The 26329-nt window shown below is 44.0% G+C and overlaps 1 protein-coding gene across 4 annotated transcripts in view; it reads left to right on the plus strand.

The window, feature by feature from the left end:
* Positions 1-26329, plus strand: part of LOC116152686 (stimulated by retinoic acid gene 6 protein-like) — a 44612-nt gene that overhangs the window by 14929 nt on the left and 3354 nt on the right. For 2 of the 4 annotated variants that reach the window (XM_064490327.1, XM_064490326.1), the window contains 15 exons: positions 1304-1434; positions 2645-2765; positions 3180-3225; positions 4426-4554; positions 7522-7592; positions 8974-9085; positions 11427-11580; positions 16250-16325; positions 19462-19543; positions 19873-19921; positions 20348-20465; positions 21548-21667; positions 23565-23728; positions 24446-24592; positions 25289-25788. In XM_064490327.1, coding sequence (XP_064346397.1) covers positions 1304-1434; positions 2645-2765; positions 3180-3225; positions 4426-4554; positions 7522-7592; positions 8974-9085; positions 11427-11580; positions 16250-16325; positions 19462-19543; positions 19873-19921; positions 20348-20465; positions 21548-21667; positions 23565-23728; positions 24446-24592; positions 25289-25437 — 1669 coding nt within the window. In that variant the 3' untranslated portion in view covers positions 25438-25788. Of the gene's footprint in view, positions 1-1303; positions 1435-2644; positions 2766-3179; positions 3226-4425; positions 4555-7521; positions 7593-8973; positions 9086-11426; positions 11581-16249; positions 16326-19461; positions 19544-19872; positions 19922-20347; positions 20466-21547; positions 21668-23564; positions 23729-24445; positions 24593-25288; positions 25789-26329 lie in introns of those variants that run through there. The other 2 variants (XR_010382740.1, XR_010382741.1) reach the window with 2 other exon arrangements.

The raw sequence follows: 26329 nt of genomic DNA on the forward strand, positions 1-26329 counted from the left end.
CTTGGGCTCTGGAGAAGGGAGGGGAAGCCAGGATGTCAGGGCAGAGGCTAGGGGTGACCCGGGCTTCAGGGTGAGAGAAAAGCCAACGGCGATGTCCGAGGACCACATATACCAGCTCCAAGTAGCAGACGTTCTGGATCCCGCCCATCAGAGCAGTCAGACCCCAACTGCCAGGTCTAAGCACATTGGCTGAAGCACAGAGACTGAGGCTGGTGGATAAAGAAGATCTGCAGACTGTCCTGGGCATTTGGATATAGGGCCTAGTGCAGGAGTTCGTAAAGTGAGACCCCTATATGCATCGTGTTAAACTGCTTTGAGTTAAATGGATAATGGCACAGTTTGCTTGCTCTCTGGTCACCTTCTTATCCAAACCCCTGCTTTTCTGAGTAGTTTTGGCTCACCCCTTCACTCATGAATACCCCCTCGCATGTGCGTGGCACTTCATAGTTTATAAAGCCGCGCTTCATTTGCCATCCACAGTGTTTCTGTGATATGAGCAGAGCTGGGGTGTCATCTCTGTTCTAAAGATGGGTGAACTGAGTCTCAAGTAGCACTTAATTCCTACAGGTGGGATTGATTGGAATCTAATTCAGTTCAACAAAGTGCGTGTCCATGAACGTACAGTGAGCACCTACCCTTTTCAAGGTCCTGTGCTAGGCTCCCACCCCAGAGGAGTTTATGGTTCACTAAATGAGCAATCACTAAAGCCTAGACATGAACTTGGCCCTGAGGAGCCCCAGGAAGGACCCAACTTGACATGACTTTCCAGAACAGAATTTTAACAGCTAACTGGCTCCTGTCCTCAGACAGAATAGAAGACCAGGCATCTGACTGGCTCATCCAAAGTCCAGTCATCACCCATAGTCCAGTCAGCTGTGGCCAGGAAGGTGTGATCACATCTAACCAGCACAGCCAGTGATACACAGACCTTCTCAGGGATATTGGAAAGAAGAACTCTCATAGACCATGGCCAGGGGGTGGGGCAGGCACCTCCACTGTCTGGGACATACTTCTAGTTTTGGCCCCCAAGTCATACTGCCTGTGTCTCTTGTGGATGAGACTCATTCTATTTCGCTTACTGTCATGGCTCCTGATTTCCTTCCTGTGTCCCCTTAGACTCAGAGCTTCAGTACCTTGAAGCCATGCCTAGCCCCAGAATCAGCACAGAGGGCCTCAGGATGTGTCAGCTGAAATGAATAGTCCACCGCCCAAGAATCCCCCCTCAGAGTGGGGTTGATACTTGGAGGTGAACTGTGGGAATGAGCCACCTTTTGGTTTCACGCGTTGCTTCTCTGACTCACAGACCTCTGGACTTCGTGGGCACTTTTAGTAACCGATGGTCCTATGGAGTCGCCTTTGGGGCCACAGCCAATAAGGTCATGTTCTTGTTCTCAGAAGGCTACCAGCCCCTGCAGGTCCCGCAGTGGGCCCAAGGTACGTGGGCTACCTCATACCTGCTAGGAATTTTGCCATGGAAATTCGTGCTTTCAGAGACCTCATGGCAGGGGTTCTCTGGGATCAGGGGATGACCTTTGTGGATTGTAAGTCACCACCACAATCAAGATAATGAACCCAAGAAGTTAACCTTTTCCCCATTGTACTCTCTCCCACCCCTATCCTGTCACCACCCCCCATCCCCAGACAACTATATAAATGGAATCATCAGAATGAACTTGTGATTTTTTGTGTGCGGGAGGGAGGTCTGTTTTCTTTCACACAGAATAGCGGTTTTGAGATTGACACCTATTAGCATGTATCAGAAATCACTGCTTTTTCATTTCTGAGTAGTGTTCCACCATATGGAGATAACAACAGTTTGTTTATCCATTCACCTGGTGATAGACATTTGATTTATTTCCAGTTTTTGGCTATTGCAAGTAAAGCTGCTATGAGCATTATGCACCTTTATGCATTTCTATTTTTCTTGGGTAAATACCTTTGAGGGGAATGGCTGGATTATATAGACCATGTAGTAGATCATACTTTTTAAGAACCATCAAACTGTTTTCCAAGCTATTGTTCCGTATTAGATTACCACCATTGGTATATGAGAGTTTCAGTTTCTCTGTGTCCTTGACAACACATGGTCAGTCTTTGTTCATTCCTCCTGTGTCCTTAGTGCCTAGCCCAAGACCCAGCTCAAAGCAGACACTTAGGAAAGGCCACCTTGTCCAATTAGATTTTACTGGATCCTGTTAGATCATCTCAGAGCTAGTCAGTGGCAGCATTAATATTATCATTGTCTTGTGTATAAAGTACACATCAGTTTGCAAGAGGTTTTAGAACACAGCACATCGCTGCTTTCTGTGTTGATGTGGGACGCTCTATGGTCCTTTACCTCTCAGTGATTTTTGTTTGTTTATGTTGTCTGTTTCTGCCCAACACACTGTGAGCTAATCAAGGGCAGGGACCAAGTCTTCATCTCAATAGTGCCTGGCATGGAAGAGGTACCAGAAAGGGTCTATTGTGTGCATGCATGAAAGACATTCCCTGCATTCTTTCTTGGGCTGAGCTGGGCTTGTCCACTTACCTCCTCGAGTCCTGAAGTCTGTGACTGCAAGTCACATGAAGCCCCATAGCTGCCCTGGGACTCCCCCGAGCCCAGGAGAAGAACTCACAGTGTCTCTGGTCCTGTCTCTGCCAGCCTTTGTGCTTCTGATTGGAGGCATCGAAGTCGGCCTGTCCCACTTCCCCTTCTTTGCCTGCCTTTCCTCGGAGTTCCGGCTGGTCAGCTCCATCCTGGGCTTCAGCTACTCTCTCACCTGGTAAGATGGACTCTGCCTGCCTGCCCTCCTCCAGTTCCTTTGGCCGTGGCTGAACTCTGGACAGCGGGCTGGAGGTGACCCGAGAGCTCTCCTTGGAGGGCACCTTGCCCAGAACTGAGGGAGGGTGGGCGGAATGACTGGTCCAAGGTCCCACTGTGGCCTCTCCTTGGGGCTGCACTTGAGGCTTCAGAAGGTCAGGCCAGCGTTCTGTCTGCTCCATAGGAGGCTGCTCATGATTAGAATATTCCCAGAAGTTAGGGTTGTAGGAAAATTCATTTCTGGAGGCCTGGGAACCAGCCCTCCTAAGAAGGGTGAGGAGGGGGAGGTAACTCCAGGCTGATGGGATCTGGGCTATTTTCACAGGGGCTGTGCCGGGAAAGACCCTAGGGCCTCAACCCTATTTCTGTCCTGCAGGTTTGCTGTCACTGTCCTTCATATCACACAGTGTCCTCACGGGCAGGTGAGTCCCCGCCTAGCTGTGTTTAGGGTGTTCAGTCCTATCACCATGGCCAGCTTGCTGTGTGACCTCGGACAAGACTTTGCCACTCTGGGCCTTAGCTTCCTCATGTGGACAGAAGGGGGAGCTGGGGCCATTCATGATTCTTCCATTGTAGAGCATCATATGTTCGTTAGCTCCTCATTCACAGAAGTTGTTCTCTCAGCTGATGCTCACAGTGGCCCCTCAACATAGGGAAGCTCTCAGCAAACCTGTTTTACAGGTGAGGAAACTCAGGTGCAAGTATATTATATAACTCTTGAGAAGCAGCAGATTTGGGAGGTGAGACCAGGTCTGGCTGACTCCAAAGCTCATTTCTTTCCACACCTTCAAATAGCCTTAGTTTCTCTGTCTGTAAAATGGGTGACTCGGACTAGATGAATCACTTTTCCCTTTGCCATGCATTGTCTTTCTCAGAATTAGAGGAAGCTGGTTCATCTGTACCCCAGGTAAAGGAGTAAAATGAAAGAGGGGTGTCACATTGCACCTAGAAGTGTTACTAGGCAGGTGAGGGGAGTACAAGAAGGCCACCTGGGCCAGGAGCCCACGGGAGCCTTGCCAAAGCCTTTCCTGGGCTTTGGTAACTGTGGAGGATTAAAGGGTATAATAAAGAGAGTCTGGGAGAGTCAGATTAGAAAATGAGACTTGGAGGCTGGGCCTTCCCTCTGCATCTCTGCTCTGGATGCAGAGATGAGATTATTCTGTCAGATTTTCCAGATCATAGGTACTTTTTTTGGAGTCTTGGAGAGCTTTCAGTCTTCCAGTGGGTTTTTTTTTTTTTTTTTTGAAATTCTAAATATTCATGGTGAATTGAGGGAGGGGGCAGGGTCTCACTTGCATGCTGAGAATCACTAACACTAAGAATTGCTGTATGCTAGGCGTTTGGTCTAGGCTCTGTCCCGATCACTAACCGGAGAATCCTCAAGACATTTTGGAGACAGTGTGTCAGTGCCATCCCAGTTCACTGCTAGGGAAGCAAGGCTCAGGGGCTAACATGACTTACTAGTTAAAAATCGTGGCCTGGAATCCAGGGACTGGCTACTAACCTCCAAGCTCTGAGAGAGTGGGCCCTGGTGGCCGTGGGCTGGGGCAGGTGGATTCCTTTGCCGGTGGCCTGGCCCTGCCCACCTAAAGCCCGTGCTCCGTGCTCTGCTTCTGTTGCAGTTTGTGGGGAAGTATGAGACCGTCATGTTCTACTGGCCCTCACTGCTGTGCCTGGCCTTCCTGCTGGGCCGCTTCCTGCTCATGTTTGTCAAGTCTCTGAGGGTCCACCTGGGCTGGGAACTCCAGACGGTGAGTACTAGGTAAAAACACTGTGTGTGTCCTGACAGGTTACGTTTTCACAACAGCCTTGTGAGGTAGGTCCTATTGTTATTTCTCCCATTCTGCATTAGGAAACTTGGACCCACAGATGTGAGTTGCAAACCCAGACAGTTTATTTGTTGAGGCTCTCTCTCACCCACTGTGCTTCGTTTTCTGGTTCCTTATGGTAAAAAGTTAGGTGGTTTGTATGAGATCTTTTTTTTTGCCTCTTGATGTAGGCATTTACTGCTGTACATTTCCCTCTTAGAACTGCTTTTTGCTGCATCCCATAAATTTTGGTATGTTGTTTCTCTATTTTCATTTGTTTCAAGACATTTTTTGATTTCCCTTTTGATTTTTTTTCTCTGACCCATTGGTCGTTCAGGAGTGTATTGTGTGTGAATTCCAGTTTTCCTCCTGTTACTAATGTCTAGCTTTATAGCATCGTGGTCAGAAAAGATGCTTGATATGGTTTCAGTTTTCTTAAATTTAAGACGTTTTCTGGCTTAATGTATGATCCATCCAGGAAAACGCTTTTGAGAAGAATATATATTCTGCTATTGTTGCATGGAATGTTCTATATATGTCTGTTTGGTCTATAGTATTGCTCAAGTCAGCTGCTGCTTCGTTGAATTAGCTATCTGTTGTTGAAAGTGTGGTGTTGAAGTCCCCTACTATTATTGTGTTGCTGTTTATTTCTTCCTTCACTTCTGCTTATATTTACTTTATATATTTGGGTGCTCTGATGTTACATGCTCATATGTTTACAGTTTTTATAGCCTTTTGATGGTTTGACCTCTTTATCATTATATAATGACCTTATTTGTTTCTTGTGATAGTTTTTGACTTAAAGTCTGTTTTTGTTTGTATAGCCATACTTCTCTATTTTGGTTGCCATTTGTATGAAATATCTTTTTCCATCCTTTTACTTTCAACCTGTGTGTGTCTTTAAAGCTAAAGTGTGTCTCTTGTAGATTGCCTATCTGTGGAATTTTAAAAAATCCATTTAGCCACTCTGTGTCTTTTGATTGGAGAATTTAACACATTTGCATTTAAAGTAATTATTGACAGATAAGGACTTAAAACTGCCATTTTGTTCATTGTCTTCTGACTTTTGTAATTCCTTCTTCCTTTCTTGCTTCCTTTGTGATGTGATGATTTTTTGTAGAAGTATGCTTTGATTCCTTAATCTTTTGTATATGTAATGTTTTTATTTTTATATTATATAAAAATTTATATTGTTTAATATGTTAAAGATATAATTTATTAATACATAATATATAATAATGTAGTAGTTTATATTGTTTAACCAGTAACAAATCATTATAGTTGTAGTTGTTTTTCATACTCTTGTCTTTTAAATTTTATACTAGAGGTAAAAGCGATTTATGCTCCACTATTACAGTATTAGAGTATTCTGAATTTGACTATATACTTACTATTATCAGTGATTTTTATACTTCCATATGTTTTCATGTTGCTGATTAGCATCTTTTTATTTCAACTTGAAGAACTCACTTAAACATTTTTGGTAGGCAGGTCTAGTGGTAGTAAATTACCTCAGTTTTTGTTTGCCTGGGAAAGTCTTTGTCTCTCCTTTTCTGAAGGACAGTTTTGACAAGTGGAGTATTCTTTGTTGACAGGTTTCTCCTTTCTGTGTTTTGAATATATCATCCCACTGTCTCCTGGACTGCAAGGATTCTACTGAGAAATTCCCTGATATCCATAAAGGGGTCCCCTTGTGTGAAAGAAGTCATTTTGCTCTTTGTACTTTCAAAGTTCTCTCTTTGTCATTGACTTTTGATATTTTGATTATAACATATCTTGATGAAGACCTCTATGTATTCAGTCTGTTTTGGATTCTTGGGGCTTCGTGGATCTGGATGTTTGTTTTCCTCCCCAGATTAGGGAAGCTTTCTGTCATTATTTTTTAATATAAGCTTTATGCCCCTTTCTCTTTCTCTGTTCCTTCTGGTACTCCCCTGCCTCATTTCCCTGCTCCCAGCTTTCCCCAGAGTGTTCAGCCATGCTGACCCCCTCAGTGTTCTGAGTGGTGTGATACAGGAATGGACCTGCTGGGCGTGACCCACAAGGCTCGGGAAGCTGAGCCCTTACTTCACTTTAACTCTCCCTCATAGGAGAAATTGCAGGCTAAGAGGGGCTTCTCCCTATGCACTGAGCTATACTGCTTTGGAGGAGGAGTGATGTTGGTGAAGTGAAACTGTTTTTCTTATCCTTTTTAATGCAACTATTTTGGGGTTTTTGCTTGACTTGAGTGCTGTAAGGTGAACTCCCCTTGGGCCCAGCTGGACACTTGGATCCCCTCAAAGATACTCTCCTCTGTGAATGGTGGTCAAAACTAGTGTTTCTGAGGGGATATGGGGGCTGGAACCTCCTACTTCTCCAGCTTGCTAATGTCGCTCACCAGGCAGAGTTCTAACCAGATCTTTTGTACTCTTCCCAACATCTGCGATGTATAAGATTGCATCTCATAATCTATAAAATTTACATATTCAGTTTATGGGCAAAAAGAATGACTATTGCAGAAAGCTCATTACACTTGGAGAAAACATAAATACTGCAAAATAAGAAATGAGCAAGAGAAATTCCTACGCATAAAAAATAAAAACCTGGGAATTGAGGTGTTTCATCCCTGAAACAATGTTTTGGACTATGATGAGAAATCACCAAATCTCAAAGCAAAAAAACAACTTCACAAAACCATGGCTGGTGTGGGCAGTGAGTCACAGACCCCTAGCATTTCTTGGAAGCAAGTGCTTGCTAAACAGATGGGTCCCTACTGTCTCTTCCATAAATGACAGGTGTCTGGGAATGGCTCAACCCTGAAGAGCAAGTTTTACCTCGAATCTTGGCCTCTGTGGCAATAGCCCCTCAAAGAGACCAAAACCCTAACAAGAATTTGTGAGCCAAAGCATAAACCTCTCTCCTTTCTCACAGGAGGAAAAGCCTTTCCTGGAAGCTCACCAGGCAGAGCATGTTAAGCAGCTCCTGAGGAAGCGGCCCCGGCAGTAAGCACAGTTGTGTTGGTTTTTCCCCACCCCAGTGTTTGCACCAGTATACATGAGCCCTGACAGTGTCAGAGACCCAGAGGTGACTGGAAGGGCACTCTTTGAGATCTCTTGTTTGCTAATAGCAGAAACTCAACTCAAACAGGATTAAAGGGAAAAAGGAAAGTTATGGCTGTACATAATTAAAAAGTCTATAGAGTTTCAGACACAGGTGGATGGGGGCTTAATTGATCCCATGAGAACTCAGTCTCTTTCCCTCCTCTCTCAGCTCTACTTTTATCTGTGTTAGCATCATAGTTAGGTAGGCTTCCTCCCCATGCTGGCCCCCAGAACCTCTAAGCTTATACCCTCCTGGTTTAAGCTCACAGAAAAGAGAATTTTTCTTTCTAATAATTCAAACAAAAGTCTCACGATTGTGTTTCATTGGATCACATTGGACCACATGCCATCCCAGAACCAGTTACTATGGTTATTGGAGTAAACTGATGGTTAGACCTGGGTCACATGTTCACCACCAGAACTAGGAAGTGGTTCCGCCTCACTGAACCACCAAGACTGGTGGTGGGGAAGAGTAGATTCCCTGAGAAAAACTGAGGTGCTGTCACCACTAAAAGAGGACAGAGCTCTGGCTAGGCAAAAATACCTGGTTTTCAGTGATCGTTCTGGTCACCCTACCCCTGCCACTATGTACAAGGGGATAATCCCCAGAAAAAGGACATGTCTAATCAAGGTCATATGGTGGCAAGGCTAGCTCCTTGGTTGGAACTACGTTTGACTACATATAGCAGAAAATGCACAATAATACTGGTGCAAATAAAAGAGAGATTTCTTTCTCATGTAAAAGAATCCTGGAGGCAGGCAGTCTGTACTAACCGCAGACTACCTACCATGGCTGTTAACCCATTATCTGTCTTTCTACTCCAGTAACTTAGTCGTTTCCATCATGAAGGCTGTCCAAGGTCCCAGATAGATACTGGGGCTCCAGCCTGGACCAGCCGCCATGACTGCCTTCAGATGGCAGGTGGGAGAAGAGAATGAGGGTAAAAGGGACCCTCCCAGCTGTGTCACTTCCATCTGACCAGCCTTTCCCAGGTCCCACACCACGACCTCTGTCACACCTAAGTGGCATGTTTAGTCTTGGTCACTGTTAGATGTGAGACAGGACAGGAACTATAGCCTTTTATTTGGTGAATTGCTGTACTGAATTAAACTGAGTCTCTGCTCTTAAGAACAAGGGGAGTATGAAAACTGTGGAATCTATCAGTGCTGTTTTTCTTCACTAAACTCTAAGATGAAGAAGGAGATATGATGTTATTTTCAGGAGAATCAAGCCTTTGTTTACCAACCACAACCTGTCTTCTCTTGGTGTTTATCCATTCAGAGAGAGAAAAAACTCTTGGTTCCAAACCAAGATATATGAGTGGGACCCGTGCTTTCAGTTCCCGAGCAGAATGATTGGAACCACTGTGTTGGCTTTCATCTGCCTTTACCTTGTAAGTAGATCTAAGCAAATCCTTTTCTACTTTATAGATGGGATGGGGTGGGGCTGGGATAGTAGTTGTTCTGTAAAAGCTGGGTCAAAATTGAGTATCTGTAAATCAAAGAAGTACAGTTCTTTGACTCCACCATTTTGATTTCAAGGACACTTTTACCCACGTGGTGTATATTATTCATAAATATAATCAAATTATTTATGGAGACTTCCAGTTGCCACTTCCATATGTAAAGAGCTTGCAAGCTGCCACTCCATATTAACAACAAGTAAAAATCTGAACAGGCTGAAGAATCAACAACTCTTTTTGGATCCCTAAGAGAAGTGAGGTCATGTAGCAAACCTTTGCCCCTAAAATTAGAGAGATGGACAGGATCATGACAGAATGGAACAGAAACCTCATGGGAACCAGTGCTGAGGTAGGAAAATCTGAACCATAATCAATGCCATCAATCAGTTGGGTATTTTGGACATCCATAGAGTACTTCACCAACAATAGCAGAATACACAGTCTTCTCAAGAGTATCCAAAATAAACTGTATCCTGAAACATAAAGCACACTTTAATAAATTTAAAAAATTAGAAAGCATACAATGTCTGCTCTCAGACCACAGTGGAATTAAACTAGAAATAAGTAACAGAAAGATAGTTGGAAAATCCCCAAACAGTAGATATTAAACAGCACGCTTCTAAGTAATATATGGGCCAAAAAAAAATCTTAAGGGAAATTAAAAATAACTTGAACAAATGAAAATACAACTTACCAAAATTTGTGGGAGGCACCGTGCCTAGAGGGAAATTTATAGAATTGAGCATATCTATTAGAAATGAAGAAAGATCTAAAATTAATTATTATCTAAACTTACACCTTAGGAAACTGGAAGGAAAAAGAGAACAAATTAAATCCAAAGTAAGCAAAAGAATAGATGTAATAAATATTAGAGCAGAAACCTATGAAATTGAAAACAAAACCAGTAAAGCACAGAATCCAAACATTTCATATGGTCAGAGTTATCTGGGGTAAAATGTGTGAGTCAAAAGCAGAGTCAAAATGGAGAGATAAAAGTGGCCAAGTTGTCTTTTGCACATTTTAAATGTACTAGGGTGATACCTGTATAAACTAATCCTGTGATCAAGTTTTAAGTGAACGTATTAGGTTATGATGACCTAAACTCCCAAAGTTCAGTGACAATACCATATATATTTTTGTCCCAGTAACAATGTTGAGTGGCTGTTCAGGTTTGGGAGGCAGCAGTCTTCCATGTGTTATTCTGTAACTAGTTTCTTTCATCCTGCACCTTCATCATCCCTGAGAACCCTCACCACCTGCATTCAGTCAGCAGAAGGGGAAAGCGTGTGGAGAAATGCACATGGGAGGTTTTCAAAGGCCATGTGGACCCAGAACACATTCCTTCCACTCTTCCCATTGGCAAGAATGTTGTCATGTGGCCACATCTAACTCAGAGGAGGCTGGGAAGTGTAGTCCAGCCTTGTGCCCAAAGAAGGGAGAATGGATTTTAATGTGTCCATTAAACTAACTAGAGTCCTCTGCAGCAGTGAGTCACTCAACTGGCATTACTGTGTTTCTTAAATCATTATTGGTTGTCTACTCTATGCCAAGAACTTTGCTAAGACCTGGAAGAGAAGAGAGAACTGAGTCAGCAGAGTCTTGGCCTAGGAGTAGCCCAGGGTCTAAGAGATAAGATATGGTATGAAGAACTGCTGTCTAAAGAGAGAAAAGGAAAGGTAATGGTGCTCTGGAAATTTAGTGAATCACTCTAGATCAAGAAGATACCTGAAGATGGGTGTATTTGAGCTCCACTTCAGAGATTAGCAAGGTTTGGTTGATGTAGTAAAATGGCCTCAGGAACTCTAGACGCAATGGCGTGATGATGGGGGCATGATGGCAGGATGATGGGGGGTTAGGAGGGGAGCAAGCATGACATGCATACAGAGACCAGGACCTTCTTCAGTTTGGTCATTGCCAAGATGCAAGAAGGGCAACAGTGAGAAATGTGGCTGGAATTGTCCCCAAGGTCACCCCTCATTCAGAGTTAGGCATACATTTCACTCAGATTTAGTTACTGTTTGAAGACTTCCTTGAGCCCTTGTGGGGCCTTGTCTTGTATGCTGTTACGTGAAGGACAGATTTTAGGGTGACTCCTGTCTCCAAAGAAGTCACAATCCCATTCATCTCAGGATAGCAAGTGTCCAGAGTCTATTTCAGATGAGTTTTGAGCTGCAAAGAGTTTTGACCTTGAAATCAAAGAGAAACCCATATGTTATTCATATACTGAGCTAGACTCCGGTGAGACCTTGAAACATTTTCTCTGCGTCCCCAGTTCATTGTCATTGAGTTCTGCATATTTGTGTGTGTGAGAGATGAGCTGGACGTGTTTGAAGGTGAATTGGAGAACTACGTTGCCTCTGTGAACCAGACGGGGACCCTGACCCCAGTCCTTCTGCAAGTGAAAGAGCTGATTAGCGTCATCAAAGGTAAAACCAGCCTGCCACCTTTGTTCCTGCACCTGTGTGGGAAACAGAGCGGGACTTGTGACTGATGGCATGTGCACACCTATAGTAAGCATTGCTGCCAGTCTTGGTATGACATGCATTACAATTGTTCTATGCCTCCCTGGGTTGATTGGAAAGAAAAAGGGATCAGAACACAGGCTGTTTTGTTAAAACCTCTTTGGGGCTGAATCGAACATGCCTTGATAGAGTTTTCTCATCTTAAATAGCCTATTTTGCTTGATGCCAGTGGAAACAACTAAGGTTATCATATCTTTTACTTTATAAAAGATAAAACAGTAAGTCTTGACTTTTTGTGATTGTATGAAAAGTTTATTTACATCATTCAAATTTAGTTTCTGCTTAGTTCAGGCTGCTATATAACAAATTACATAGACCGTGTGGTGTGAACAGCAAACATTTACTTCTCACAGTTCTGGAAGCTGGGAAGTTGAAGATGCTGGCAGATCTGGTATCTGGGGAGGGCCTGCTTCCTGACTTGCAGGTGGTCACCTTCTCTTTGTATCCTTGGAGTGCTGGAGAACAGGGAGGGGATGCAGGCTCTCTCCTGTCTCTTCTCATCAGGGCACTAATCCCATTGTGAGGGCTCCACCCTCCTCATCTAATTACCTCCCAAAGGCTCCACCACTAAATATCGTCACATTAGGGATTAGGGTTTTAATACCTGAACTTTCTGGTGGGCTGGACAGAGGGCCAGGGGGGTACACACATTCTGTCTGTAGCAGTCGCTTTACCTTAAAATAGCAGCTTTCTTTGAAAATGATATATTCCAATTACATGTTCACTGTCCATGAAGGGAGGAAAGTTCTTCACTGTTCCCTGCAGAGAAAGGGCCTGCACAAGATGCTAGGATAAATTCTGTCATTGGACGAGTTAGGTCCCTTCTCTATGCCTCAGTTTTCTCATCATTAAAATGGGGCTTGGATAAGGGTACCAAGTGGCTTCCAAAAGCCTTTGTAGCTCTGCCCTTTGATGGCTATAAATTACCAGATGTTTTTTAAGCCATGAAACAGGTGATGCAGATAATATATTTCACTTAAGACTCACAGGCAAGTAAAATCAAAGCCAGAGGGGAATAGATCTACCATGAATTATTTGACGAAGAGTTTCTTACGAGTACGTGGCATGGAAGGTTACCTTTTGGGTGAACACTAAGGCGGATACTGCTTCTTCCGTATTGCCATACTTTATTGTTGCCCTTGAACATTTTTATTCATCTTTACTGTAGATTTATGTTCAGCCTGATGAGTCCCTTACTATGATACTCAGCGAGCGTATTCTAGTATTTAATTTAATAATCCTCATTTTAAGTCATACTTTTGACAATTCACATTTCTACACCTCTTCTGGGAAAGTTTTTAACACCAACCTCAGTTACTTGGTCTAGGGGGATTGTAGTGACTATTAACCATATTCACCTATTTTTTATCTCCTCTTTGTTGTATTTCTCACATGTTTAGACACTTTAAGAATTGAAACATAACATTTCCACTTTGTCTCCATCTCTTCCAGCTTTGAACAGCTACCCTCTTGTCAAGAGAGACTCTTAGGCTGAACATGCTTCACCTTTGGGATGATAAAGGCATTAAATTAAAGGCGTACAGTTGGGTTCTTGCTGCTGGCCTAAGCAAGTCTGCACTCACTCTTGTTGTGGCCAGACTTCTCCCATCCTTTCCTCCCAAGGATGTCTCCCCGGCATCCCCAGGGGTGAGACTTATGGCGCTTTACCTGCATCCTTTGTGCTGGTGAAGATTTGGGGTACAGCAATTGCCTAGTCCTGTTGATGCTGGGATAAAGACATATTTAAAACTTGAAAGGAATGGAAATCAGCTTTCTTTTCCCTTCTTTCAAAAACACCTTAATGAAGATGTAACTCACATATCATACAATTCACCCATTTAAAGTGTACAGTTCAGTGGGTTTTTTAATATATTCTCTAGTGGTGCAACTATCACCACAATCAAATCTAGAACATTTTCATCACCCTAAAAAGAAATCATGACCATTTTCAGTCACTCCCCATTTCTCCTCAACTCTCCCAGCCCTAGATACCCACGATTTTCTGGCTGTATGGATTTGCCTATTCTGGACATTTTATATAAATGGAATCAGACAATATATGGCATTTTTTGATTGGCTTCTTTCACATAGAAAGATGTTTATAAGGTTAATTATGTTATTGCATGTCTCTGAACTTCATTCTTTTTCATTGCGGAATTTTATTTTGTAATAGGAATATACAACATTGTATTTATCCATCTATCTGTTAATGCAATTTTGGGTTGTTGCAACTTTGGGTTGTTTCAACTTTGGATTAATATGAATAATACTGCTATGAACAGTCATCTATAAGTTTTTCATATATTTATATATCTTCAGTATATACCTAGGAGTGGAATTCTGGATCACATGGTACCTTTGTTTAACTTTTGGGAGGATTTGCCAGACTATTTTCAAAGGTAGATGCATTACTGTGTATTCCCATCAGCAATGTATGAGGGGTCCAATTTCTCCATATCTTCACCCACATTTGTTAGTATCTGCCTTTTCTATTGCAGCTATCTAGTAACTGTGAAGTAGTATCTCATTGTGGTTTTGATTTTCATTTTCCTGATGGCTAATGATGTTGAGCATCTTTTCATGTACTTATTGACCATTGTACATCTTCTTTGAGTAATCTCTATTTAAATTCTTTGTCCATTTTTAAATTGGGTTATTTGTCTATTTGTTATTGAGCTGTGAGGGTTCTTCATATATTCTATATACAAATCCTTTATAAGAGATATAATTCACAAGTATTTCTTTCTGTGGGTTGCCTTTTCACTTTTTTGATGATGTCCTTTGAAATACAAATATTTTTATTTCGAATGAAGTCTAATATATCTTTTTTTTCTGTTATCACTTGTGCATAGCTAAGGAACCAGTGCCTAACCCAAGGTCACAAAAATGTACTCTCATATTTTCTTCTGAGACTTTTTTTTTTTTTTTATCATTTTAGCTGTTACATTTAAGCCTATGATCCATTTTGAGTTAATTTTTTGTATATGGTGTGAGGTAAGGGTCTAACTTCATTGTTTTGCATGTGAATATCAGACCCCCCCCCCCAGTACCATTTGTTGAAAGGCAGATTCCTTCCCCTTTAAATTGGCTTGTCAGTCTTGTTGAAAATACATTAACAATGAGGGTTTACTTCTGGATTCTCAATTTATTCCATTGATCTACTTGTCTGTCTTTATGGCAGTACCATTCTGTCTTCATTACTGTAGCTTTACAGTAAGATTGAAATCAAGAAATGTTAAGTCCTGCAATTTTGTTCTTCTTTTTCAGGATGGTATAGCCTGTTCTGGGTCCCTTCATTTTTATATGAATTTTAGGATTAACTTGTGCATTTATGCAAAAATTGCATTGGAATTTTGATAGAAGTTGGGTTGAATCTGTAGATCTATTTAGGGAATATTGCCATGTTCACAAAGAACATCCAATATATGAAAGTGGTGTGTTTTTTCCCATTAATTTAGGTCTTCAGTTTCTTTCAACAATCTTATAGTTTTCAGTGTACAAGTTGTATACTTCTACTAAATTTATCTTTAAGTATTTTACTCTTTGTGATACTATTGCAGATGCAATTGTTTCTTACTTCGTTTTCAGATTACTCATTCCTAGAGTACAGAAATACAGTTGATTTTTATATATTGGTCTTGTGCCTTGCAAACTTGCTGAACTTGTTTATTAATTAGTTTTATTTTTGTTTGTTTGTTTATTTGTTTATTCCCTAGGATTTTCTATACATAAGACCATGTCATTGGTGAATAGAGATAGTTTTATTTCTTCCTTTGCAGTCTGATTACATTTTTCCTGCCTAATTGCCCTGGCTAGACCCTCCAGTACAATGTTGGATAGAATTGGTGAGAGCAGACATTGATTTTCTTGTTCTTGAACTTAGGGGGAAGCAGTCAGTTTTTCACCAATTAAGTATGATGTGAGCTATGGGGTTTTTCAGATGCTTTTTCTCAGATTGAGGAAGTTCCCGTCTATTTCTATTTTATGGAGTGTTTTTAATTATAACAAGGTGTTGGATTCTCTCAAATGCTTTTTCTGCACCTGTTGAGAATCAGCTCGTACAAAAGCTTTTACTTCCTTCCCTCTTTCTCCATCCCTCTCTCACGAGCACACAGAATCACTTGGAAAGCAAATTAGATACGAGATGTTAAAAACATACTGAAAGATGGACAAATGAATAGTTGAGACCTCTGATTCCAGTTACTCTGGCACATGATGGCTCTTTACTGGAGACGGGTAACCCCACCCCAGAAGGGGTGATTAGAAGTTCAAGTATTAATGATGTTTTACAAGGATGGAGGCTCCCTGCAATGTGTACACTCTGTAATTACCTTCTGTGGATTGAAAATACTAATACCAAAGGAAAAAATTATAAATATGCAGGAAATAAAGGATATGAAGGTTGTGTGACTAAAATGAAACAGCCATATAAGCAAAACTTTACTTACACAAAAGTTGTGTTAAAGGAAGTACAATCGACTTTGTCCAGACCTTTCTGTTGTGAGTTTCTGCATTTTAAAAATAGTTTCTGGTGCATCTTTTGAAGCTTCGCAAATCACCTTTTCTGTTCCAGGAGTCTGGGTGGTGACCATTTTGCCCGCCTCTCTCACGTGTGTGAGCTATCTGTTTCACATCTTGGCATGTTACAGGTAAGGGGGTTCTGGGAGTCATTTGTGTGTCTTCAGCCAGGAAAGCAGCTGACAGTCTTTTCTCAGAATTCCCAAGCAGTGCTCTCAGAGCCCAAACTGGGAACAGCAGTATATACAGGGTCCAGGGACAACCACATTAAATTAGTAGTAAAAAACAAAAACAGACAACAAAAAACTATTGATTTGCGCTTCCACTGTAAGCTTGACATTGTGATTAGTTTGGTTTTCATCGCAACCCTAAGGGGTACTTTTGTCTCCATGTTTACTGCTAAAGAGGCGAGACTCAACAAAATCACTTTACCCAAGCTATTAGCAGCTGATTATATCGTCTGACCCCTTCTGACCTTGTCATTTCTCATACACTTCAGAGTCTCTTTGGGTGTCAGACCCGCCTTGCTCTCCAGGACTAATCACACCAGGCTCCCAGCAGGTGAATCTGGCTCCAGGGGACATCACAGGACATTGGGTCAAGGGAACCGGGTGCGTCAGTCTCTAGAGCAGCAGTGCGGGAGGAGGGGATGGGCTTCAGTATGTAGCCCACATTTGCATGCAGATAGAAGTTGAATTTTCAGTATCTGTTCCTCCCTTTTCTCTCCATCTCTCTCTGCTATTGTCTCTGCCTGTCTCTCTGTCTCAGTCTCTAATTCTCACTCATGGGAAGCCCATGGCTGGTTCCCACCCCTCCATATCCTAACCCTGCCTTTACATCCTCCCCTTCTGACTGCCCAAAGGGTAGGTCTCCTGCAGATGGCATCCATGAGAAGACTCTCCTGGCACAAAGAGGGCCCAGCTCTCCATCCCATCCCAGCCCTGCCTTGCTCCCTCTCTCTGCTTTCTTCTCCCTGGACTCTGTGGGTGGACTGGACACAGCTGCCTCCCCCGTCCCCACCTGATGGAGGGATTTGTCTGCTCCTTCCTTCATTAGCCTACAAGCGGCTGGGAGATTCTCACTGAGGCATTTGACCTGCGGTGACGCAGAGCTGGCTGCATGGATGTGGGTGGAGGACAGCTGAGGGCACAAGGGTGAGAGGGCACCTGTGGTGGACTGGCCTCATTTCTGTCCAGGATGGCCCTTCCCTGTTACACCTGTCACCCAGGAGTGATGATCCCTGCCCTGCTCCTTTACAGGACCATGGGGCAGAGGAAATAGTGGATGAGGAAGCACCCTGCAAACTGGACAGCACCAGCACTGTGCCAGTGTTGTTATTTTTCTTAGAATTATTTCAGACTATACGCAAGCTCTTCTTTAAAAAAAAAGGTAAAAACATGTTAGTGTAAAGTAAGTCTTCCTCCCATTCAGACTCTAAGCCAGGAGCTAAACATTATTATTCAGTTTCTGTGCCTCCTTCCAGAAATTTTCCCTGCACCATGCAAATGTGTCTGTGTGTTTATATTCCTGGTAACACTCTCTACTCTGGTGCTGCCAAACAGAAGCACAATGAAAACCACAAATGCAATTTTGTATTTTCTAATAGCCACTATTAAAAAACTAAGGGGGAAGTGAAAATCATTTAATAATATATTTTGTTTAACCCAACATAATAGAAATACCATCATTTCATCATGAAATAACTATACAAACTAACAATGAGATATTCACATTCTTTACTTCATACTAAGTTTTCGCAATTCAGTGTTCATGAAATGCAAAACAACCTGGAAATTGCTATAGGTAGGATGTTAAGGAAAAAGGACACAGATGTGAATGTGGACTGTGAACGAAACTATGCCAACCTAATCTGTAGGCAAAGGGCCAGGCCAAGACGGGCATGTGGAAAAGCATGCAGTGATTTCCTGGGGTGCCAGGATTGTGAGGGGTCATGGCCCCTTTTTCATTTCCCTTTACGTTGTTACAAGGTAGGCATTATCATTAAAAATGGTTTTCTGTTTTTACCTGTTTTATAATATTATTACATGAAACAATAGATATTCATTGTAGAAAAAATAAGAAAATAGAACAAATTAAAGAAGATAAAAGCTACATACACAGTCTCAATTATCACATTTAGTCACCATTGAGATTAGGTAGCTATATGTTATTTTTACAAAATGTTTTGGATTTGATTTTTAAATCTTCAGGGAAATGCTAATCAAAGCCACAGTGAGATATCACCTCATATCTGTCAGAATGGCCATCATCAAAAAGACAAGAAATAAGTGTGGGCGAGGATGTGGAGAAAAAGGAACCCTCATACACTGTTGGTGGGAATGTAAATTGGTGCAGCCACTGTGGAAAATTAGTGTAGAAGTTCCTCAAAAAATTAAAAATAGAACTACCGTATGATCCAGCAATTCCACTTCTGGGCATTTATCCAAAGAAAACGAAAACACTAATTCAAAAAGTATATGCACCTCAGTGTTCTTTACAGCATTATTCACAATAGCCAAGCTATGGAAGCAACCTAAGTGTCCATGGATGGATGAATGGATAAAGATGATGTGTGTGTGTGTGTGTGTGTGTGTGTAAAAAGGAATACCATTCAGCCGTAGAAAAGAATTAAGTCTTGTCATTTGTGAAGACATGGACCGGACTTAAAGGTGTTATGCTAAGTGAAATGTCAGATGGAGAAGGACAAATACTGCATGATTTCATTCATATGTGGAATCTAAACAAAAGAAAACAAAACAAAAACAAAACCCATAGATACAAAGAACAGATTGATGGTAGCCAGAGGCATGGCCTGGATGACATGGTTGAAGGGGTCAAAATGTACAAACTTTCAGTTATAAAATAAGTAATGGGGTCCTGGGGCTATAATGTACAGCATGGTGACTATTGTTAAAAAATGGTGTGTTGTATATTTTACAGTTCTAAGAGAATAGATTCAAAGTTCTCATCACAAGAAAAAAAAATGTTTATAACTGAAGTGACACATGTTAACAAGACTTATTGTGATCATTTCACAATATATACAAATATCAAATTATTATATTGTATGCCTGAAATAATCATGTTGTATGTCAATTACATCTCAATTTTTTAAAAAGTGTTAAAGTATTTTTAAGGCTAGTTAGCCCCATGCCATAAGCTGTGACCAGTACGGGGACTGAGCCATCTCCCTGCACGGGCCTCTCTGTTTACATATTCTTATGAGCTCTGGTCATGGGTGTTACTGATCTCTCTCTTCTTCTCTAGAAAGCATATCAAGAGGTTGTGGGCAGGAGATAAACACTTTCTCCCTTTGAAATTCCATAATCCGTCCTCGTCGGAGAGTGTGGTAAGTCTGCAGAGGCCTCTCTCTCCCTGCTCCGAGGCCAAAGCCTGCTGTCCTACGCCTCAAACAGGGGCAGTGTGCTGGGGGAGGAAGGGCCCTGGGCTGGGAGTCCAGAGTCCCCAGTTCTAGTATGTTCTGCTGCTAAGTGACTCGGGATCAACGCTGTCCCTGTTTAGTCCTCGGTTTTCTCATCTGTAAAATGAGGACAATCATGACGCCTGCCTTCGTGGGTTGGTGGGTGACCCTCAAATGAGACACGGAGGCTGGACTCGTGCATTAGAGGTAATCAGGGTTTCTCCCCTCTGAGACCCTTTTTTCTTTTTAAATCTCAGGTGGCCATTGCGCGGTACTCTGGCTGGCAGATAGCCTATATTCTGTGGGGTGAGTGTCACCACTCAGTTCAGCACACGTTCCCTGGGTGCTGCGGAGAGCCGGGGAGAGCCGGCTGTGGGTAGGGAGAAGCCAGGCGGGGCAGAAGCAGCCCCAGCTCTTCCTCGAGGGCCCTTTGGGAAGGAGCAAGAAACACAGCTCCTGTAGGTCCTCATCACCATCTGTCCTGGGCCCATGGGGCGAATGTGCTAAGGGTGGTGTTGACCCAGAGGAGGAGGTGACTGTCCAGACCCAGGACAGGGAGTGAAGACAGGAGCTGGCATTTGAACTGCACCTGGCAGGGTGAGCCGAAGGTCAGCAGCCATGCCAGACAGAAGAAACAGCATAAGCAAAAGTGCCAGTACCTACGGTGGGAGGAGGCTAGAGGGGGGATGGCAGGGATGGACATGTGTGACCACTGGCTCCCTTGGCCCACAGGCTACCTCATCATCCACGTGATGCAGAGCCTGTGTGGCTTGGTGATCATGTACAGCCTGGTGCTGCCTGTCATCCACAATCAGGCCCTGAAGATGCTCCGAGGACTGGGCATCGGGACGTGAGTTGTAGGCGGGCTTCCTGTCAGTGCCTGGGGCCTGGGAGATGGTAGGCCCTCGCAGCCGCTGTTTGAGATGCCCCTCCCTTGCTGGGCTCTCACCAATCCCAAGACCCATGCTCTCAGCTCTGGCCCAAGGATGGGCCAAAATAGCAACTCACTCTGCTGGGAACCTTACAGTTTACAGAATGTTTCCACTCTCACTGTTCAATGGTGTCCTCACGATTGTGTCTGTGGGAGATACATGGATGTCCATTAATAGCTGGGAAGACTGAGGTTCAGGGAGGCGGAGAGGAAGGACAGTACAGTGGAAGGAGAGAGGGAATCTGAGCTTAGGTTTTAGATCAGCTGTGTGACTTGTGAGTTGCCTCTCTGAGCCTCAGTTTAGCCATATGGAAAGTAAAAGTGAATGCTAACACTGTCGAGAATTCACTATGCATATTTTCTCGTAAGGACCCTCCGAGGTTGAGACTTATCTTAGCTCCTTTTTTTCAGATGAGGAAACAGAGGCACAGAAAGGCTGAGCAATTTGTCCAAGGAGGAGAGGAGGCAGGATTGGGAGCTGGGGCATCTGAAACCAAAGCCTCATTTCACCACAACCCCCGATAGGGGACGCAGACACAGGGTGTGGTGCTCTCTGGGGACCTCCCTGCTCTGAGCTACTTGGATCCAAACTCACCTAGAGCCTCCTATGAGTCTAGGGGCAGCACCTGCCCTGTCCGGTTTCCCGTGGCCTTCATGAGCTCTTCTAAAAACCCCGTTCCGTTCTTTGATTCCCATGCCGTTAAACCACTCATCCCAGCTGCCACTTCTCAGCAAAAGGACATAATTAAACACTGGAGTTCTGGTCTGGAGCCAGAAGACCTGACAATGCAGCTTTGAGAAAGTCATCTCCCCTTTCTGAGCCTCAGTTTTCTCATCTGCACAGTGGGCATGAACATGCTCTGTAGGCACAAAGGGAAGAGCTCATGCTACTGTTGTCCGGAGGGCAGCCAGCATCTGTCTCCTCTCTGTCACTGGGCATTCAAGAAGGCTTGGGAAGAGTGGACAAGGCCACCTCAGGATGATCTCACTCTGTGTTTCAGCCTCACCATATCCATCGTCTTGGGTCTCATGATCCTGCAGGTATGGATTGCCGCCAAATTCTTCTTGCAGCCAAAGATGGGAACAACTGACAAGCAGAAGCCCCTGGCTCTCAACAATAGGTGAGGGCACAGAGGGGAGTAGGGCATTGCAGGGCTTCAGCCTTAAGCCGTCTCTTTCCTTCCTCTTCACCTTTGACAGGTTCCTGGGTGGACTCTGCACTTTCTGAGACATGAGGGGCAGTGGTTCAGGACTGAGCTCTGGGGCCAAACTGCCTGGGACTGCATCCTGGCTCCTCCCCTTATGAACTGTGTGACCTCGTGTGACCTCACTCAACGTCTATGAACCTCTGCTTTCTCATTTTACAAATAAGTGTACATATCTCAGAGAAGTGTTCTGAGAGGAAAGGTATTAAGATATGAACTTAGAACAGTCATACCTGGCCCATGGTCATCCTTTCTAGTTCAGTCATTGAAGGACATTCACTGATAAAGGAGACGACACGGGCGCTGAGGGTAAAGAGGTGCCCCACACCGTCTGGTCCTCGGGGGCTGACAGACATATAGGGCCCATAGAGTCCAGCAGGTGTGAAAGCATTACAAGAGAAACTTGAGTAAGGAAGGAGAGGCAGGGGTAGGGGAGAGGAAGAGTGTTCATTCAGCTGCAGGGGGGCTGTCTGAGCTGAGGTCGGCAGGATGGTAGGATTCCTACAAGCAGCAGTGAGGCGACAGCATGGCTGCAGCTCCTGCTGCACAGATGCAGGGAGGAAGCCATGAAAAGGCAGGTCATGTTGGGAGAAGAGTGAAAATCCAATACAGTAGCATGCAGTGGCCTTAGATGGTGAGGGATGGGGTGGGGACACAGTGTGACAGTGCCAGAAAGGCCTGTTACAGAGGGCCCAGAAATTCAGTATGCAGAGTTTGGGCTTTATCCTATCGCCAGTGGAGGACCACGTGATCAGGTGGTTATTTGGGAAATTTCACCTGCAGGACTTGGAGTAGTTCTAACTGGGGGCAGGTCACTGTGCAACAGGCAGTGGGGAAGCCACACTTCTGCTGTAACCTCAAACCCAGCTGTAGCCACATGAGGTTTCTTCTTTCTTTTTTTTTTTTGAAAAATGAATTAATTTATTTTAAACTTAATTAATATTATCTGAAATTTGCTACATACATACAAAAAACTAATAGTCAAGAACACAAGAAAGAAGCAGTTTAAAGTGAACTATTTTACATAGTTCTAGTTTGTTTAGGCAGAAAAACATCAATTTTGCTTCTCTTTGGGTTTATCTATTCTGGATATTCTTTTTTTTAATTTACATGTATGTATTGTTCTTTGTTTCTAAGAACAGCTTAGAGCTTTAGCATTTTATTTTTTTAACTTTTTTTATTGAGTTATAGTCATTTTACAATGTTGTGTCAAATTCCAGTGTAGAGCACAATTTTTCAGTTATACATGAACATACATATATTCATTGTCACATTCTCTTTCACTGTGAGCCACCACAAGAGCCTGCATATATTTTCCTGTGCTACACAGTACAATCTGGTTTATCCATTGTACATTTTGAAATCCCAGTCTGTCCCTTCCCACCCCTCTAGAGCTTTAGCTTTTTAAACTTACATAGTTATCAAAGGAATAAAGCCAACCACAAAATAAGAATCAACAGAATGCAGTAATCCAATCATAAAGGACAGTCAAATGTGCTTACACAAATTCAAGACACATGAGGTTTCTTATCATACAGGAAACCTCAAAACCACAGGGTCCTGTGAAACTTTGCAGTGCCCCCTGACATTCAGCCTGCACTGGGCTCAGTGCCCTCCACGCTATTTCTCAGCCAGTCCTCACTCCAGCTGTTAAGTGGGGACAATCAGCTCCTGCTCACAGCAAGAGTTTACACAGCTAGGAGATGGGAGGTGTAGGACTCGACCACAGGTCAGCAGGGGCCCTGAGCCCACCTGCCTAGCCACCCTCTCTCTCACTGAAACGTGCCGCCCCTCCACCTGCTTCCATTTGCAGGAGAGCATTCCACAACTTCAACTATTTTCTGTTCTTCTACAACGTGCTGCTGGGCCTGGGCGCCTGCCTCTCCAGACTTCTCATCAGCTGCATCCTGGGCACATGGCTGATTGCTCGCATCGACAGGACCATCCTGCAGAGTGGCTATGAGGGAGCAGACATGGGTACGTGGCTCCGCACCTGGGGAGCGCTGGGCTTGCGCCTTTGCAGAAGCTGCCTGGACACTGGGTCCCAGAGGCCTGGCGATCATACTCTTCTTTTATGCTTAGAGCTTATCTTCCCAAGAAGACTATCTTAAAGATGAGTAGAAAAAGAAAAAAGAAAAAAAAAAGATTCAGCCCCATGGCCACAGGGAATTCAGGCTGCTAAATACCTGCATGTTTGACAGGCCTTTGAGGTAAAATGAGGGACAGTAAGAAATAGCAGAGTTCTGTTTGAACAGTTAGAAGGCAGTTTATGAACGCATGCCTCTGAAAATTTCAAGAAAGAACATCTTTCACAATTACTGGTGGTATTAGCTGGACACTTACTTAGTTAAGAAAATAGTCTGTTTTGTTGAAATGCTCCAAAATCAAAGCTGTTTCTGTGGAGCAAAAATTGGCTTTGTTCTATTTCTGACCCATGTCGGTTAATTGCCTCATTCATTCGATAGAGGCTGATGGCTTCTCCGTATAAGCCACAGAGGCTTCTAGACCCTGTGAGCTTCAAATGCCCATAAAATGGATGGTAGGGTGTGACCCTTCCAGCTCTTTATGCTTCACTTTCTAGATTCTCAGCAAAAACCCGGGCACTATTTGGGAACAAAGTAACACTGCAGTTTTGTCAGAAAAAGCATAAGCTGGGCCATCCTGGGACGTACTGACTTGCCCTCTGGATTTCAGGGTTCAGTGCATGGATTGGCATGCTCTATGTGGATCATTATCACACCAACCCCGTGCTCGTCAGCTTTTGTCACATCCTGATCACAGGCCACAGGGAGAGGAGGCTGCAGCAGGCCATCAAATGCTGGTACCTAAATCAGTCAGCAGGTAAGTCTCCTGTTTGAACCTACACTGGGGTCGGACACCAGGAAACAAGTATCTGAGGCCTCCCTGGGACCCCTGAGATGCCCCCAGTTCCTCCTTCCCTGCTCCCCTTCCTCCACACTCCATGCCCCGGGAGCCCTTCTACCCAGGAAATCAGGAGTCTTAGCCCCCAGTCAGCCTGGCTACAGGACCCCTGAGGCCTGGTGTCCTTGTCCTGCTAACTGGGCTCCTTCCTTGTTCCCGGAAATGAGCTCTAGTTTGCTAGCTGAGTCATTCATTCAGCCATTTGTTTGAGACTCCACCCACATCCCAGGCTGCAGGCCAGATGCCCTTCAAGATGGTATGCAATTTTGCTTAGTTTTCCCCATTGCTTGTCACAAACTCTGCCAGCCACCAACTCCTACCCACTCAAGTCTCTATACTGGCTACCCCCACCCCTGCCACCCCTATTACTCTGCTCTAACTTCTGCTGGAAAGCCCACCAGTTAGTCATGTCTCATCAGCATCAGTCTGGGCTGTGTTGCTGCTCCCAGCACTTATACCCAGATCATCCCTCCAGTTGTCTTCATGTCCCCAGGAGTCCTGGTCCAGCTCCTTCGTCCACACCTCACACCTTCTGGGCAGCTTTCCCTCCAGCCTCTGAGAAGGACAGAGACTAGCTGCCCCCTCTCGAGTCTACCTGCCTTGGTTCTGCCCTAGGTCCCTGCATCTCAGCTAGGTCCAGGACAAGGTGGCTCCTGCTGCAGACCCTGATCAACAACCCCAGACTGGTCATGCTCAGGAAATCAAGGCCGGATCGTGGCTCCCAGGAGTTTACCCAGATTCTGTTGACGAGCTCGGAGATCTGACATGGACCTGCAGCATTACGATAAGGCCATTGCAGGATGAGTGCCGCCAAGAAGGCCCAGGCACCCCTGCAGCTGCATCCTGCAGTGTGACAGGACGCACAGCCCTGTCCACGCAGGTGGCACACAGACCAAGCCATTCATGGGATGGCACCCGGGCTGAACCATGAAACCTCAGATCTATTCACTCCCTTGGTAAGCAGATCAAGAACTAAAGAGAATTTTTGTTGAACAAACTTTGCCCAGTAATAATTTCCACTATCCCTGGTGAGGAGGCAGCCTTGGGGCATTCTGTGTTGAGATGCACTTAAGTTGACCACAGGGCAGAATTTTGTGTTACTGAAAAAGGTGGTAAATTTTTTTTCTTTTGTTTTTTGTTTGTTTTGGGGGGAGAGGTAATTAGGTTTATTTATTTATTTTAATGGAGGTACTAGAGATTGAACCCAGGTCCTCATGCATGCTAGGCATGCACTCTGCCACTGAGCTGTACCCTTCCCCCCAGGGTGGTTTTATTTTTTTTATCAGGTTTTTATATCAGGAGAGCTGAACTGTTTGATACAGTTTTTCTCTGGGAGAAAGTGTAGCCTTAATCCAATAAGGTCCTCGTCATTTCCTCCTTTCCAGGCCATATGGTGGTGGGAGACAAGGAAATCCATGATCCCAGACTCCAGTCCGGTGGGAGAGCAGAGTGGGACACACTGAGCTCTCTCCCATGGCCACTGGGATGGGAACAGATCAGAACTGACCTGCGCCTTGGTCACAAGGGAGATGTATAGATGCTCTTGCCGAGTGGGAGGGGTGATCTCCTGAGAAAGCTACCTGGCTGAGGAGGCAGAGACCAGATGGGCAGGCATTCAAGGTGGGGGAAAATAAGAGCAAAGGTGTGGCGGCAGGA

This window comes from Camelus dromedarius, chromosome 10, assembly GCF_036321535.1.
Source record: "Camelus dromedarius isolate mCamDro1 chromosome 10, mCamDro1.pat, whole genome shotgun sequence".
In the NCBI taxonomy this organism is placed as follows: Eukaryota; Metazoa; Chordata; class Mammalia; order Artiodactyla; family Camelidae; genus Camelus; species Camelus dromedarius.